This window comes from Sparus aurata, chromosome 7 (genome assembly GCF_900880675.1).
Source record: "Sparus aurata chromosome 7, fSpaAur1.1, whole genome shotgun sequence".
NCBI lineage: Eukaryota > Metazoa > Chordata > Actinopteri > Spariformes > Sparidae > Sparus > Sparus aurata.
In genome coordinates this window covers 2,187,285-2,205,195 of record NC_044193.1, presented here as the reverse complement: position 1 = coordinate 2,205,195, position 17,911 = coordinate 2,187,285, and the positions used below count along the sequence as shown (strand labels likewise).

General features: G+C 39.3%; 2 protein-coding genes across 2 annotated transcripts in view; both read right to left on the bottom strand.

The window, feature by feature from the left end:
• Nucleotides 1-764: 764 nt before the first annotated feature.
• On the bottom strand, nucleotides 765-9,941 carry tafazzin (tafazzin, phospholipid-lysophospholipid transacylase). The gene is made up of 11 exons (XM_030422983.1): nucleotides 9,829-9,941; nucleotides 7,808-7,956; nucleotides 6,503-6,631; nucleotides 6,385-6,430; nucleotides 6,200-6,285; nucleotides 6,039-6,119; nucleotides 5,858-5,899; nucleotides 5,176-5,238; nucleotides 3,901-3,953; nucleotides 3,730-3,807; nucleotides 765-2,956 (listed from the first exon to the last, which is right to left on the bottom strand). Exons 2-11 carry the CDS (start codon nucleotides 7,914-7,916, stop codon nucleotides 2,855-2,857), a joined length of 789 nt encoding a protein of 262 aa, XP_030278843.1. The 5' UTR covers nucleotides 7,917-7,956; nucleotides 9,829-9,941; the 3' UTR covers nucleotides 765-2,854.
• A 2,585-nt stretch (nucleotides 9,942-12,526) lies between these two features.
• LOC115585697 (uncharacterized) overlaps nucleotides 12,527-17,911 on the bottom strand; it is a 510,933-nt gene continuing 505,548 nt past the window's right edge. Inside the window, exons 44-49 of the mRNA XM_030424272.1 lie at nucleotides 16,795-16,970; nucleotides 15,587-15,806; nucleotides 14,055-14,390; nucleotides 13,672-13,731; nucleotides 13,216-13,316; nucleotides 12,527-12,731 (exon numbers count right to left, since the gene is read on the bottom strand). Of these exons, the coding sequence (XP_030280132.1) occupies nucleotides 12,588-12,731; nucleotides 13,216-13,316; nucleotides 13,672-13,731; nucleotides 14,055-14,390; nucleotides 15,587-15,806; nucleotides 16,795-16,970 (1,037 nt within the window). The 3' untranslated portion in view covers nucleotides 12,527-12,587. The remainder of the gene's footprint in view (nucleotides 12,732-13,215; nucleotides 13,317-13,671; nucleotides 13,732-14,054; nucleotides 14,391-15,586; nucleotides 15,807-16,794; nucleotides 16,971-17,911) is intronic.

The window sequence follows — 17,911 nt, the reverse complement described above, 5'->3', positions numbered from 1 at the left end:
ATAAATTGTATAAATTAATTGAATAAATTGTGTTTTCCTTTTTAGGTCATTTTGTTTATTCAGTCATGTGATCAGCCGACTCAAAATCAATGCCTACATTTCCCCACGTACCCACTGAATGAGACACACCTTGTTTTTGGATTTTAGTTTTTTCCTCCAATTTTTAACAACATTTTCATGTTTTTTAATGCATTTTAATAATGAGAAGTTGTCATGTTCTTCAATACCTTCCAGGTCATGTGACCCATTAACTCAGAATCAATGCCAAAATGTCTTCCTGTACTGGTTGAATGAAACGTACCACTTTTTATTGGATAATAGCACATCAGGCGAACTATATACTCATATAACTATATATGATTATTCGGCAGCTTTTCAGACACATAAACACAAAAAATACACCATAACCTGCTGAATCATCAGGACAAGTGTGGAATGACTTTCAGAAATGACTCGATAAAACTGTTTTTGTGAAAAATCCCCCAGAATGTAAAAAGAATTGTCCTAAAGAAATTAATGGGAAGTCAAATGAGCTCAAACCCACCCACCTTCTGTTCCTCCACATACCTCAGCATAGAAAAGTGATTCAAAGCTTAAATATGTCACCAGAGGTGAGACTGTACGGCTTAATTTTCACTCCACACACATCATCTGTAGATGATATCAGTCAGGAGCCTTGAGGTTTTGTCTTATTTGGATCGGTGCAGCAGGAACTGGAGGAGCCGTCACGCAGGAGACAGTAAAAAATGCGTCAACACTAAAAATGTAGAAAAGTGAAATACTTTATTGGTGTCCACATACTGTACAGTAGGAAAGACTGGCGTTAAGTAAGGCGAGACATTTATAAAATCACCACAGATCACTTAGCTGTGGCTTTTCCTCGCTTATAAAAACCACTGATGAACAAATAAATTATATGTATACATCTGTAATGGCCGAGGATCCAGAGGTTGAAAGGATCTGCAGAAAACTTTTAAATCTTCATTTTAAAAAAGAATAATGTACAGCTCTACCAAATTATTTGCAAGCTTGATTGATGTACAGGAGATGACGGAGAGTGGGAAGAGCACATGGGGATGTTACGAGATGACCGATTTAAAGCTGCACGGACGCGTTAAAAGCCAAACAGTACGATTCACCATGACACCATCCTAACAGCCGCCGACTCCACATGCCTCAGCTGTAAAAGTTATCATGCAGTTCAGAGCTGATTTCCTGATTAACTTCATCAGATTCCAAGATATATAAATCTACATCACTCCATGTGTTTGTGCACAGAGGGCCTTACTAATATTTAGTATTTAAACAAACAGCTTTGTGTAAAGCTCTCCTAATAAATGAGGTAACAGGACCCTTTTTTTTTTTTGTTTGAAACATTCAATCCTAACTGTTATAAAATTACCACTCTCTACATTATCTGTGCATCCAGCTCTGGTTAGTGACACAATGTAGAAAAACAGACTAAAGTCCAGATGTGGTTGGGGAGGCAAATAAAACACCTGGTTTAAGTTATAATCCTAAAACTTTCCACTGAATCCAACCTAATACTCTGTATTATTCATGGTTATCATTTTTCCTGCAGTCAATCAAAACAATCCTTCTGATTGTTGCAGGAGGACTTCACAGGAAGCGATGCAGCTGGTTACTGTTTATAATTTTATCTCATTCATATCAGCTTCATTGTTCACTCTGCTTTCAAATCTGTGATAGATTCATTAAAGGATCAAGTCACCAGAAAATTCAGTCACAAGTGTCGTAGTCCACAGAACAGATCTGGAGCTTCACAGTAAAACAGAGTTGCAGCATTCTCCTAAAACAACTGAAGCAGCTGGAGACTCGATTTCAAATGGAAAAAAAAACTGAAAGAAAAAAAAAATTGGCTCCATACAGCTTGTACAGCACAATCACAGTCTCCAGAGGGCCAGCGAACCCAGATTCATCTAAAAAGATGTTATTTACACCCTTTTTTAAAGACAAAATCTTCAACGTAGCCGCTCAGATAAAAGTGTCTCGTAAAAAGTGGGTGAATAAGCTCAACTGTGCATTCAGGGCATGAATAACATCTTTCAAATCAAGCTGTATGGAGCCATTTTATGTATACTGTCTGTTGATTTTTCCTTTTCAAAATAAGTCCCCAGCAACTTGTTGTACTATTCCTTCAAGGAATTTAAATCTGACACGTGGAAAAGCTGTTTTTCTAAAGCGTGTTTGTATAAACATGAACGTGAAATGAAAGGCTGGTCAGTGACAGGAAGCTAACTCCCGTCTGTTGAGTTAAAGTCTGATGTGTTACACGAAACATCCACCAACCCAACTTTCACATTCTTAATTTGGACTCACTACTCTTTGCATTGGCACTGCACATAGATAGAGAGGCGTGAAATCATCGAATGTTGGCGTAATTACTGGGACAAATGATGGTACCAGTGGGAGAATAACAACCACAGGCCAAACCAGAAGACGACCAGTAGAATGAGGAACACTGATGATACTTCAGGAGTTTGGTCGGGAAGCTACAGACACAGCTGTGATTGGTATAAATTTAAAGAAACCGTTTTGTATAAAAACATGTCGCCTGTTTTAAACTATTTGTTTCTGATGCTTCGGCATTAATGGAAATTATGTTTGATATTAATCATGATCCCACGGCAGCACCTTAAAAAACGTTGCTCAAAACATTCAAAAGAGGTGTGGGGGGATCCAGCAGAGAAAGAGGACGTGACACCAAAATACAAGTGGTCATGAACAGCCCTGTGTGTGGGTGGCCTTCCTGTAGTAAAAGGTTTTACCCTCGATTTAGGGTAGATGATCATCAGTCTTGTTGATTGTGAGGAAAAAGCAGGACGGCTGGGACTCAGGATTTGGTCTGTATCTGCCCGTGGAGGGCCTCGGCCTGCGCCTTCAGGCTCCAAAACTCCCCCTGGATGAAATCAGTCAAAGTCTTCCTCATTTCCAACTGAAAGGACAAATTAAAATTAAATTAAATGTTCTTCTTCAAATGCAAAAACAGATGAATGAATCCAGTAATCAGTCATAACTGCACCACCTAATGCCAACTCCTTCTCTTTGTTTGGTCGGAGAAATCAAACAACTTCAAAGACACGACTTTACTAGACTAAAAATAATTTCCTACACAAAACGATGAATTTAGATAAAATCTACAGATTGATCCATGATGAGCAGCAGCTCTAATATTAAGTGATGGATTCAGCTCACTTTCAGTTAATGTTACAAAATTTTGTCACAAGAAAGAAAATCTAAAGACCCGAAGATAGACGTCTAAAATAAGGAGAACAAGAAGATGTTTTAGATGTTTTTGAAGCCAAATTTCTTCGGCCATTTGACTTTTTTTTTTACTTTAATGTTTAATCAATTAGCAAAGTATTTGTAAATGCATTTTTCTGTTCATCATCTGGGTGATTGTTCATATAATTATTTTAGCTTTACTATAAAACAACAAAGAATCGTGGACACTGTCGACTTAAAGAGGAAAAAAACTATTGAGTAAAAACAAAAAAAAACAAAGCAGCATAAAAATATATTTTTAGTGGCTACATTCAATGAATGGCTACAAATCTTCAAGACCAAATAAGGTTGTTACAGATTCCTGTATATAAACATTAATTTCCCAAGTATATAATGGTATATAGTTCACATTGACTGTACCATTACCAGTAATCTATTACTGCCCAGCCCAGCGAGTACATGTGTAATGGATTCTGTCCTCACCTGGCTCTTGTTTTCAGCTCGGAGGGATTCGACGAGGTCTTTCACACTGAACGGTTTCCCCACCAGGATTGTGATTCTCTGGAAGCAAACCAGCAGTTACTCACTTACAACAAAAAGACACAATAATGGAATTAATAAAATATTGCTGGGATCAGATGCAAGTGTTCAGACCTTGCCAGCCCGAGGAATGTAGGGCTTCATATTCGGCAAAACGTCACTCAGACCTGAAAAAGACATCGATCACACAGACGGACAAATACTTCAGCGCTGTTGTTGCTTCTTGATGTCATTATACACACAACATGGTGAAAAGAGTACGACGGTCGATGTTCTAGGTTTTTAATGATGTCAACAGATTCAATTTAAGACCAAAACCAACAAGGTGTGAGTCAATCTCTGAACACTTTCTGACTTAAAGAGATATTCCGGTGTAAGTTTAATCCATGGTCTAACACACCATGAAACTGTGTTAGACTCCCTCTCGAGAGATCAAGTTAGCAGACCGCTAATTTACGGAGTTTTATCAACCTCAGAAACGACCGCACGACAACAATACACTGCAGTAAATGGATCCAAATATAAACCGCCACCAAAAAGCCACAAATAATGCTCAGAACAGCACCAAACTTCAGCAACAGTACAAATAGGGTCTCAGCACATAGTCCGGGGCATCTAACCTCCGCTAGCTTAGCTGGATTTCTATTGTGAAGCTAAAAACAGATTTCAACTCTCCTCCAGCAGCTTCCTGTTGACGGGAAGTCCCGACGAGTCGATTACCGAGTGCAGTAGAGTTCCGCGGCTCATGGATGAAAATGTATGATTATGACTCCATGGAAAAGCAATCAAAGTTCATATGTGTCTTACCTGCCAGTTTATAACAGTTATTATCGAGAGCAAACAGGGAAAAGAACGGAATTGAGCATTTCTAACCGCACTCGGTAATCGACTCGTCGGGACTTCCCGTCAACAGGAAGCTGCTGCAGAAGAGTGGTAAATTTAGTCAGCTTTTCAGTAGAAATCCAGCTAAGCTAGCGGAGGTTAGATGCCCCGGACTATGTGCTGAGACCCTATTTGTACTGTTGCTGAAGTTTGGTGCTGTTCTGAGCATTATTTGTGGCTTTTTGGTGGCGGTTTATATTTGGATCCATTTACTGCAGTGTATTGTTGTCGTGTGGTCGTTTCTGAGGTTGATAAAACTCCGTAAATTAGCGGTCTGCTAACTTGATCTCTCGAGAGGGAGTCTAACACAGTTTCACGGTGATTTAGACCATGGATTAAACTTACACCGGAATATCCCTTTAAACTCTAGAACGGCCCACTGAAGGAGTAAGCCATTACAGAAGTAGTCACAGATAAACTTTCATTTCAAATCAATCTTTGAACGGTAGAACATGTCAGATACCGGGTCGTCACCTGGTGAGTGTGCTGTAGTGTCGGGTCACTCACCCACATGCCAGAGCGGCAGGATGATGGGATTAAGGGAGCACTCTGATATGAGGCGGCCGACACCTGAAACACAAACCAGAAATGATCTGAAACAGAATCATTTTCAGCACGACCACGTTTACATGCATTAAATATTCCAGTATGTATATTCCATATCGGTCATTCCACCACAAATCACCCAAAATCCAGAACTATTCCCAGTTCACATCATGGATTTTCACAAAAACATCAATGTGGACCTTGCAAAAATAGTTTTGCCGTCTGAGCTAAATTTCAGCATCTTAGTGATTCTCTGTTTGTGTGATCTAAACCTCACCTGTCACTCATTGTTCACTGGACTGGGCTGAAATTTGTCTTGAACATCGACAACTCCTTGATGATCATTTACAACATGTGTTCATTTAAATATCTGTGACAGTAATCCAATTAATAACAGGAAGTCATTTTTTCCAGAACAAAGTCATTTAAAAAATTCATATCTGCACCAGTCTTCACTTTCTTTCAACCAAATGTTGTTTCTGTGTAGTATTATTGTAGTTCTGTCACATCTACAAGTTATTTAGTCCTTCAGAAAAGGATCTATTTAAAGGGAAACGATCACTTTGCATTCACCTTTCATTTCCATCTTTACTGTACCTGGTCACAAAGTGGCACACACTTTAAAACATGTCACTGTACTCACCCCATTTCAACCGGATGAACTCTTCTGTCATGTTGACTTTGCCTGTTGAATGTGAAACAACAGAAGGAGTGAGTATTTGTGTATTTCCATATTATTAAAACTACCATCTGAAAGCCTCAGAGACAACAGAAACAGTAAACGAGGTCATAGTGAAATATCTATTAGTGGAAAGAGACCACACCTTCTGGAAAAATGTGCACCCATTCCCCTCTGTTCAGCTTCTCCAGAACAAAATCCATGCCCTTCTGGTAAACACCGTCACCTGGAGAGAACACATGATGGAAGTCGTTCGCTCGGCAGACGGCAGGACAGAGACGAGGGTTAACACCAACAGAGACTCACCTCTGCAGACAGGAACACACTTCCCACGGCTGAAGAATCGTGAGTGCAGCTCTCTGGTGAAACAGATGTCAGATGCTGCTGGCGTCCTGTCCACACAGAGGTGAATAATCACACATGATCGGAAAAAACAACATCATACTAGTTTCTGCAATTGACTGGATGCGATGTGGAATTCTCAAACTCACCACCGCATCTTGTTGAAGTTCCACAAATGTCTGAGCCGCAGCACGCCTGTGACACACAGATGTGATTATGTCATTTATGTTACTGTGTGATTTCATGGGAGGGGGCATCTGTCCTTACCCCAGATGTGTGGGTCATCCATACAAGACTGGTGATTGGACAGAGTGATGAGGGGCGTGTCGGAGGGCCTCTGGTCAATCAGGTCCAACAACACCTCGTGGTTGTGGACCGTCAAGTAGTTCATGTACTCTGAAGATGGAGAGATTGGGAGGGAGGACGGCAAAACAAAGGAAAGACAGAAAATGTGTAGTTCAGTTAGCAAGTGAGAATGTTCCTGTTGGTTCACAGTACGGTGTACGGTGTGTATCTAACAGGGTTCAACTGATATGGTTATTTCCGATAATCCTAAATATACATTTACAGGAAAATTCAATCTTAGTCTCAAAGTCGAGAGTAACCAGTGATGGAAGATAACCAACTACAATTTACTCAAGTACTGCTCTTATGTGCAATTTGTAGGTCCTCTGCTTCAGTGTTTCCATTTTTCTGCTACTTAAAGGGATATTCCGGTGTAAGTTTAATCCATGACACCGAGTAGGACCCCCCTTCGAGAGATAAAGTTTGCAGACCGCTAGCTGACGTAGTTTTAGCATCCTCAGAAACGACCGCAGGACAACAATACACTGCAGTAAATAGTTCCATGTATAAAACCGCCATTAAAAAGCCATAAATAATGCTCAGAACAGCACCAAACTTCAGCAACATCCGAGTGCAGTAGAGTGCTGCAGCTCAATGATGATCATTACTGCGGGACTCTACTGCACTCGGTAATCGACTCACAGGGCTTCCCCACAACAAGGAAGGCTTCTCTGGTGGTGAGTTTTGTTTATCATTTTCGACAAATACAGCAACGATATCAAATGTTTGATGCCTCGAAATATGTGCTGGGACCCTGTTTCTAATGTTGCTGAAGTTTGGTGCTGTTCTGAGCATTATTTGTGGCTTTTTGGTGGCGGTTTATATTTGGATCCATTTACTGCAGTGTATTGTTGTTGTGCGGTCGTTTCTGAGGATGCTAAAACTACGTTAGCTAGCGGTCTGCTAACTTGATCTCTCGGTCCTACTCAGTGTCACGGTGTGTTAGAACATGGATTAAACTTACAGCGGAAAATCCCTTTAATACTCACTCTATTTCATTTATTGATAACTTGCAAGCAAATTCAGATTATTCAGAGCAGATCAGCTGTTAATCGTGACAACAGATATTGCTGTGGACACTGAGACCACAGAGTGAAGACCACCAACAGAGAGAAGATGCTGCATCAGAGCCAAATACTGCATTCCTTGTTTTTTAATCAGCAATCAGACACAACAAACACCAATATTGGTAGGCTGATAATATACTAATACATCCGTCCAACTTACTGGTCCAGAAGTATGAGTAGGAGCCCACCATGCCCATGACCAGCGAGCTGGAGATCCTCCAGGCCAAAGGAGGGCAATGTGGGAACGGCCATCTGACCTCCAGGGGCATCACAGCGCTCCACGGAAACTACATCCACACACACATTAACCTGCCGCCACACACACACACACACACACACACACACACACACACACACACAGACACACACACACAATAAAATAAAATAAAATAGAATCAGGTTGAAATGTGTTTTTGTGTTGTGTTTATTTAGGTCAGGTGTGACTTGAACGGGCACTTCACAGAATACACATGGAATATTTAGATTATAAAGATTGTAAAACTCATCCGTTAAAAAAAAAGTTGTTTAATTTTCTTACGTAGCTCTGAAAGCTTTTTTTAACGTGCGTTACCAAAAGTTTAGGATGCAGCGTCACATCACAGAGATGTGAACTCTAGCCGACTCCAGATTTGATGACTCACAACTTAACAGAAAATAAATGATTTAGGACTCGTGACTACAGACATGATGCTGATACTAATGATTTTAGTTTTTTAAAGCGATATAAAAGTGATGGGAATAGAACATATTTTGATTGAGAAGTTTGATTACATTTATTGTTGTAGTTCAATTCATTGTTATAAGCTTTGAACAAGTTCGATAAATTGGGCAATAACATCATTCTCAGACATGAATTAATTGGCTTATCTCGTAATGACGAGCAGATACTGCAGGTAAGACGGCTTCAACAAAGAATGACGTGAGCCTGCTTGAGACTTGGACCAAACGTCTCCTTAGACTAACGAGGCACTAAAAGTCAGGGAGCTCAGTCAAAATCTGTGGAATATTTTTTAATTAATAAATTATGTTACATTAAATTCATTTGGCAGGCTTTTCACACAGTGACTTACATGCATGCACATGCAGCGTGAGCAATTTGGAGTCCAGTGTCCTTTTTGTTTTCTTTTCTTATTTTAGTTACTATTTATGTTGCTGCATTGTTTATTATCGTTTTTATCGTGTGTGTGTGTAATAAATGCTCATAAATGTATACGGCATTCAATTTCTTTCAGTTCTTGTACTCCTCCCTCTGTGGCAGTTTATTTCCTTGACGGCTTTTATTTGTTTATTTTAATTTATTATCTTTTATTCTTTTTATCTGCTCTTAATTCCTCTGATCCGATGCTGTTTTTCTTTTCTACTTTCTTTTCCCTTCACCGTGCCTGTTTCATGGCTTTTAATCCTTTTCACTTGTATTGGCTCATATTGTGTTTTTGTGTTTTTACATGTTGTGTCCTGCCTTCTTATTTTGACTTCACATTATCTTCCTTGTGTTTGTCTTGACTTTTGAGTGTTTATTGTGTAACATTGTCTTCCTGAGTTTCCTGCTTTTGCTCGTTTGTCACAGCACTTTGTAAACTCTGTATTTAAAGCTGCTCTATGAACAAGGTGTCATATTATCTTTATTATCATCTTTAGTCATTTAATCCCAGGAGTACGACCTCTCCTCTGTCATCCAGTCTTTAATAATCCAACCCACGAGTGTTCAGTCTGTGGTGGTCTGACTGTAGTAGCACGTAGCATTTCCTTTTGTCATTGAACTAACCACTTATTATGTTCTCACCGCGCGTGAGGTCAAAATATTCAGTTCATGTACAGAAGCTAGCTGACGTTAGCCTGCTAGCTAACTGCTAGCCGAAGTTTACAGAACACACTCAGCTCTCAGACACATTTAAAGACAACTATGTTAATATATGCATCCATAAACTGGTCAATTAAACGGTCATTTGTCATTCAGCTAAGGTTACACCTGAACGGTCGCTCAACAGTTATCTGCCTGAATTTTTATTCATGACTCTTGACACAATATTGTCGTGTAATTACATCATAAACACGCATTTGTTCGCTCTTAAATATACATGTAATGCGCCGTGTAGCTCCACGAGGCCTTCACTAAAACATTAAATACTTTACTAACTTGGCAAGTCCAGAAAACATCACAAGATCAAACATTTCCCTCACCTTTTCTCCTGCTGACAGGCTGATGGCCTCCCACCCCGGAACTGAATGCCACGCGCTGAATTGTGGGTATTGTAGTTTTAGAGGAAACTGGCGTCTAACGTCATCATTTTCAAGTCTTGCTGCACACATTGAAAGCCGTTTTTTTCCCCCGTGTTCTTAACTCACGTTACGGCTTCATTAGAGATGATAAAATACGTTAAATTCCGTCAATTCGTGTTTAATGTCGTGCTTCCGGATTTAAGGGTAATGGATGCTGTGACGTAGGTCAAAGGTGAAGCGCTTCTCTATCAGGAGCTTTGACCGGATGTTCCCTCTTTCACACTTTTCTTTATGAAGAATTGCTGAATAAATACTGTTAATTGTTAGTAATTATTGTGTCAATAAAATGAAAAGTAAATAAAGAAAAAAAGTTTGACTTTGAGATTTTGCAGTATACCCAGTGCAGACGTGTTGGAGAGAAAGAGATAAATCAGAAGTAAATAAAACATTTTCCTTTGTTTTGAAATCAATGTACTTTTTGTTTTTAGTATGGAGCCTCCAAAGGATCGTTGCCACAATGAGCCCTCGGGGCCTGAGTATTCAAATCCATAACTCCAGTAGAAGTACTTTTACAAAACAAGTTCATGTCAGAAATTCTTACTTAAGTAAAAGTATGTAAATATTAGTATGAAAAGTAAAAGTAGTCAGAGTGCAGTAATATGTTCCCTGTCAGTGTTTTTATCTCTGATGTTTGTGGATTAATATTACTGCTGCACTCATGTCTTTAATGTTGAGCTCATTTTAACTCCTTTATACACTGTTGGCTGGTTTAATCTGCAGCAGAGCTTCATATTCTACCAGATCATCATATGTTGGTACTGTGGCTGTCCTGTGAGAACCACGTATCTGTAAAAAGGCAGAAAAACAGCCTGTTTTCAGCTGTGACGAAGCATTTAGCAGCTAATCCAAGAAAGTTTTTAAAGAGTTCATGTAGTTTAAGGAGGAGGATTCTGTGAACACATGAAAGAACACTTCATCCTTCAGTTCATCACAAACATTCACCTGCAGCACATCTGGAGATACGAGGTTTTCAGGTGTGTAATATGCAAAGTAACTAGTAAATAAAGCTGATAGTATTTGCTTCTGAGATGTAGTGGAGTACAAGTGTAAAGTAGCATAACATGCAAAGACTCAAATTAAACACAAGTACCTCTAATTTGTACTCAAGTAAAGTAGTTGAGTAAATGTACTCAGTTACATTCCACCTGTGCAGACTGTAAATCTAGAAGAGGCTGCAGATCACAGAGGCTGTTATGGGAGGTGAATATGTTCATCAATGAACCCAATTTAATAAGTGAAGAAATGATTGAGCTCAACTCATTATGAAATGTTAATTCATCATTACGTTCATAAAAACAGAAACTGGATATTATTTTCATTTCATAAGAGACTTTAAAAAAACTCTGAATTGTTCCTGACATTTTCTCAAACCACACTTTATTTAATTTCACACTTTTTATAAGGACACACTTTATTTCATTCTGTCATTTTTCACATTTCATTGACAGTGGTGATGTCACCGCCCCCGTCATCTATCAGCCAATCACATGTGCCCGCCTCACTTCAACTAGCAAACTGAACCAGTGCTAATTTAGCCAGTTAGCTCCTGTTAGCTGGAGCAACAACATCAGAGTCATTCTGAATCAACCAACCAGAGGCTGCTGCTGTAAATACACACAGATTGGCTCCATAGACTGAAAGGTGAGCTGCTGAATATCACTCTGAAATGAACAAAGACTTTCTTTTCTCATGAAAACACATTTTAAAGATTCTTCAAACATTAAAGTTCATCTTTTTAATGTTTTCTTCACTGCAGTTTCCTCCAGTCGATTCTGATCTTATCTAACCTGCAGACATTTATCTGATCACACAGTATTTTATCTAATCACACAGTATTTTATCTAATCACACAGTATTTTATCTCATCACACAGTATTTTATCTGATCACACAGTATTTTATCTCATCACAGTATTTTATCTGATCACACAGTATTTTATCTGATCACACAGTATTTTATCTAATTACAGTATTTCATAGAGTAAATAAAGTCTGTTATAAGTTCCCACAGCCCAATGAGATCACTTTAAATGTCTTGTTATAATGGACCAACGGTCTGAAACACAAAGATATGAAGTTTATGATCATATATGAAAAGAAAACATCAGATGGTCACATTTAAGAAGCTAGAACCAGAGAATATTTGGTTTGTTTAGCTGACAAATAACTAAAAGGATTAACTGAAGATCAAAATAGTTCATGTGACTGATCAATTCATCCACATGTTGCAGGTCTATTCTGACACATTACATGAGGACTTTGAGGAACAATCACAGAAATTCAACATTAAAGGAGCATTCTGTAGTTTTGGTGAAGAAATGTTAATGAGCAGAGAAAGATCTTCATTGGCTGATTTTTTTTCTGCCTCAACAAACTAAACAAACAAACTCTCTTTGTTTTCATGACTGAATAAACTGAATAAACAAACTGACCTTAAAGGAAAACACAGTTTATACTGTTTTACTCTGTTTATATGTGGCGGACCCTGCCACCTCTCTAGCTTCAAACAGTGTTCTGGGACCTTCTTCTCCTCTGAGAACAGCTCGTTGATTCACTGATGGAAAAGATTAATATTTCTGAGTTTGTATTATTACCTCATTAATATTGTAAACATTAAAATTATGAGTTTGAATTTCTTCTCCAAAACTACGTAGTGCCCCTTTAAATCTCGTCCCTCTTGCGACGGGTCTTCTTCTTCTTCTTTGTCTCCTCCTCCTCCTTGTGGAAGACCTTTCCATCTGCCTGCTTCCTCCAGCTCAGTTTGACGTCTCCTTTCACCCCCTGGTCCTTCAGCCTCTGTTGGACCTGATAAAAACTCCTCAGCATCATCACTCACATAGAGATATTACATTCTGCATTCTTCTTTATATCTTCCTCTATTTTAGGAGCTCTGCATCACATTTATACATTGACATGTTTAGTTCCCTAAGATGGCGTCGACCTGTTGGCCTGTTGTCCTTTCTGACTTTCTCCTCCTCTCTCTTCTGTTGTAAAGGCTCTGGCTTTTCTAAAACTGATAGTAAAGTTTGTGCTGAGCGTCGACTCTGAACGAGTCACAGTTCTGCCTCAGTCGGCCTGCAGAGTGGCACGACGACACTCTTTAATCCTGCACATATGTACGTGCACAGCTTCCTACACGATGCTCAGCTCATGTCATGTTGATCTGTTTCCTGCCTCTTCACACTGTTTCTTGTTCTGCTGGGTTTTCCCTCGGGGTATCAATAAAGTCTGATTTTATTTGAATTTGTTCTGTTTGTGTATAAAATTAGAAAGGTCCAACATGATTTACCTCCTTCAACATTTGTTCCATCACAGCAGGGTCGTTGAGATCCAGAGAGGAGTCCTTTCTCTCCAGACGCACTTTGATCACTTGCTTTGTGGTCATAGGGACTGTGAAGAAAATATGTTCATATGAATGAACATCTCCTTCTCCTGATTTTATTTGCTGTTTCTCTTTTTCTGCTGTAAGGCACTTTGTGATACTTTCTGTATGAAAAGCGCCCTATAAATAAAGGTTGATTTGATTTGATTTGATTTGATTTGATGAATATTGACATTCATCAGTTTGAACACTGACAGTGAAACTGTGCTTCTATCCTCCATCTGTGTCAGGATGGCTCTCACCATTTTTGTGCCCTAAGCAAGATGAGGAGTTGGATATATTTTACTGCAGCTGAAGTAAAATATGTCATTATGTATGTAATGCAGACAAAGCCCACGGTAACATACACTTAACAGAACTCACCGGCGTCAGGCTGCGTTGTGCTGGATGTGGTGCTGCTGCTGCTTGTTGTCTGAACTGCAGCTGTATTCAAACACACAGTACGTTCATACTGTTACATCACTGCATTCAGTCTGTTGTGTCGTTCTACAACTACAAAACATCTGTTCAAGTGAATATTGACATTCATCAGTTTGAACACTGACAGTGAAACTGTGCTTCTATCCTCCATCTGTGGCATCTGTTTGATAACTTCATATCAATGATAAACATCAGGAGTGTTTACATTTTATTTTCTGTCCATAACTTTATGTTTTGTGTTGTTTTTGTTACATTATCACTGATTTCATGCTAAATTAAACCAAACTCCAAATATAAATACTAGTTCATCAACAGTTAACACTCACGTGGTCCGTAGCAAACAAACGGTCTGTTCTGGTCACAGGCAGAGTCCCTCCATGTTCCATCGCTGCGCAAGTATACCACCACACAAGCCTGATTCCCACCATTAGGTTCATCTGGAGCCCAGTCCTTAAATGTGGAGCTACTTCCATCTGACCACTTCCAGGAGTCTCTGAAAAGTCCGATCCAGGCTATATATCCTGCAGGTACCAGGTCCTTTATCTTCTGGCTCTCTGCCGTGTTCCTCACACTGGCCAGGTCTGTGTGGTGTTCTCTGCAGTAGCTCTGGGCCTCAGTCCAGTTCATGAGAGTCTTGATGAGGACAAACGTCACATTCAGCCCTGAAAACAGAGCACAGTGCTGTGCAGAGGTACTATAACATACAGTTTACCATCCATGTGGTGTCTGTGGCAGAATTCACAGCATTATAAATCCACTGAATTAATGACTTTGTAAAATAAGAATGGAAGACATGATCATCTTAATAAATGTTACTGAGTATTTCTTCACCGTCTCTCCACATTAATAATCACATCCTTAAAATCTACATCTAATAGATTCACACATTCTGTTTCCTACATGTGAATATGTTCTCAGATGTATGAAACACAAACATACGGCCCTCTGAAGGGTCACCAGATACATCTGAGGGGTCGTCACATGGTTGATGGGAGAGGAAAGAAAAGAAAAACCTTCTGATACACAAATCTGTTTTCAGCTTTGCTTTTCTTTAACTTTCCTCCAATATTTGCTTTTCCATAAAACATTGGATCATTGGACTTCTTTGGACGTCACCATGTGAGAAGTTTAGTGGGGAAATGTTTCTCTGGTGGAACTAACAACACATGAACATGTGAAACATGACAAGAAGCTCCAGCAGACAGAGCTTTGTGTTAGAGGTCACCAGCAGAAAGAAACACAAAGGTTGGGAACTAGTTCAATATATAACAACGTGTTGTATTTTATAAGCTTCTCATATGTTTTTAATGTACATATTAATCTGAACAGTAACACGTAACTACAGCTGTTGAGTAAATGAAGTCAATTCAAAAACATCATTCTTCCTCTGAGATCCAGTGGAGTTATAAAGTTACATAGTAAATAAAGTACTGTAGTAACAGAGTACATGTACTCAGTTACTTTCATGTGGGGTGTGTATCCAGATCTGAGTTTTATGATCTGAAACAGCTGAATTGCGGCCACGTCTCCGTCTGAGTGACTCAGAGACTGAAGCGTGTCTTTAAATCCAGCAGGATGGACGATTACAACGCTCTTCTATCTGCTCGACACAAACAAGTCATTCATCACCGACAAAGTTCTGTTTCTCATTCTCATCTGATCGCTGTCACATCATCAATATTAACTGCTGCTTTATTGGCTTGTAAGTCGTCTGTAAAGCTCTTTGAATTGTACTAACTTTGATGGAAGGTGCTGTAAATAAAGTTTGACTGACTGATCCTGTATCAGCCCAAATAATGAGAGAGAGCTCAACAAACTGAGCTGGTATGTTTTAAATATCACTACTTAACATTCTCACCTCTGACATCCATGCAGACCGACCAATGGAGAACTTCACAATCCCAGTCGTACCATCGTCCATCACTATCCATCGCTGTGCAGTGCTCTCTACTGTTACGGTTGTCTGGTTGTCCAGTCTTCCACAGTCTGAACTCGTTCTCCCCGTCTCTGTAGAAGATGGTGTCTGACAGTGACCACCTCCAGCTGTTCACGTCATCATACAGCCCGATCCAGAATAACTGAAAGCAACATTTTAATTTTTGTTCCTTTAGCCTCACATTTATTACACAGCAACACAACATACACTCAAAAGTGAATCTGAGGCTTCAGCAGTCTGAGTGACACAAATCAACAGGCTTTCTAACACAACATTCACTCCTTTTGTTTCCATCCACTGCAGCTCAACAGGGACACTCAGTCTGGTGAAACACAACCAGGGAATTTTATATTAAGACACTTTACAGCCCGATTCTAAAAGAGTTGGGACGCTGTGTAGAATAAAGACACAACACAAACATTTACAAAGAGCTGACTTCAGTTCTGCTGTTCCTGAGCTCAGGTAGTAAAATCATTTCTACAATCATGTGTTTGACGACCTCGCCCCGTCCTCGCTTGTGAACGACTGAGCCTTTCGAGGACGCCTCTTTCATACCTGATGATGATACTATCACCTGTTACTGATGAACCTGTTCACCTGTGGAAGGTTCCAACACAACAACTGTCAGTCTTTTGTTGCCCGTCCCAACTTGTTTGAAACGCGGTGCTGCAGAATAGGCATATATTTACAATAATCAGTGAAGTTGAACATGAAATAAATAAATTGTCTTTGTACTGTTTTAAATTGGGTTTTTGTCTAAAAGGAACAACAAATGATCACATTCCCCGATTCTGTTTTATTTGAATTTAACACAACGTCCCAACTTGTTTGGAATGAGCGTTGTAACCATATATCGAGGTAGAGGTAGGAGTAGTTTAAATTCAAGCTGCACCTTCATCAGTCAAGATTAAAGTGCTGCTTACAATGTCCTTCTGAGAAGTAGTGGAGTAGAAGTACAGAGTGGCATTACATGAAAATACTCAAGTACAAGTACAGAACCTCAAAATGTTACTTCAAATGTATCTACTGACTTTACACCAATGTGGAAGTGCAAAACTTTCAACCTGCGTGTCATTTACATGATTGTTGAAAATGGCTTTGAGATTAAAGAAAGACATCAATGAACTCACATCAAAAGCTTTGCTTGTATCTACTGTGTCATTCAGCATCTTCATGTCCTCCATGTTGTCTATAGTTGCCAGGTCAGTGTAGTTTTCTCTGCAGTACTTCTGAGCTTCAGTCATGTTCTTCCGGTCATAAACAAAATGGAACTGACGACGGACCTGTGATGAGACGGCACTCAGCCCTGCAGTGACAACAGAACAACAACGTGAGACTGTAGAAACATCAGATTTCTGTGTGTTCAGATGAACATCTAAATTACATTTAATTGTTTTTTATATCAACATTTTACATTAAAGCATGAAAAACCTAAATACAGAACACAACAATACATCATTATATATTAAACCAGGTGTTCCCAACCCTTTGGGCTACTTTTAAACAGAAATTCTGTACTTTAGTTGTTTAGAGTCTTTTTCCCTCTAAACGTCTCCCATCGTTTCATTCTTACAACAAATTTTCAAATACTTCACAACAAATCCATTCCTCTCCCATTCATCATGTGATGACCCCTCAGACTGCATTAAACTATCTCACTATGTAAAGTAGTTCAGAGTGTGTCCACCTGGAGCAGATCCAGCAGTGACGTGCTGCTTTTACAAACAGTCAGGCAGTGTTTCCCACAGGATTTTGTGAGACTGTGGTGGATGGAGGTCGGACCCTCTCGGGGGTTCCGGGGGCGTGCTCCCCCGGTAGAATTTTTTAAACATTTTAAAGTTAAATGCATCAATCTGGTGCACTTTGAAAGCAAAATTAAGAGACTAGATCTATGAAGAACTGTGTGCTCTTGTACACAATTTAATCACAAACACATTGGTTGTATAGATACGAATGGTGAAAACACAAAATCAACTCGAGCATAAATCTGAGCCATCAAAGAAATAAAGCAAAAGTGGTTACCTGTGTTGAATTAGTTTATTTTCTAGTTTATTTTCTAATAAATAATTAAACTGTAAGCTAAATTGTGATAAAAAATGAAATGGATTCAGAGGGTACATCATCAATTCATCATTAGTTGCAGCCTTAAGGGGAGACATGGCAGGCAAAAACATTTTGGGCTATTTTGCTTCCATAACATGTTTTCTTTCAGACTAGTGGAAAGAAAACATCTAAAATACACATTTA

What these genes read in the sequence shown, in the direction of transcription:
- tafazzin (XM_030422983.1), bottom strand. Translation starts at nt 7,916, where the DNA reads ATGCCCCTGGAGGTCAGATGGCCGTTCCCACATTGCCCTCCTTTGGCC. An exon ending in AACTTCAACAAGATGCGGTG is followed by an intron (nt 6,286 to 6,384) that starts GTGAGTTTGAGA and finishes CTGTGTGGACAG; the next exon opens with GACGCCAGCAGCATCTGACA. An exon ending in ACATTCCTCGGGCTGGCAAG is followed by an intron (nt 3,808 to 3,900) that starts GTCTGAACACTT and finishes GTTTGCTTCCAG; the next exon opens with AGAATCACAATCCTGGTGGG.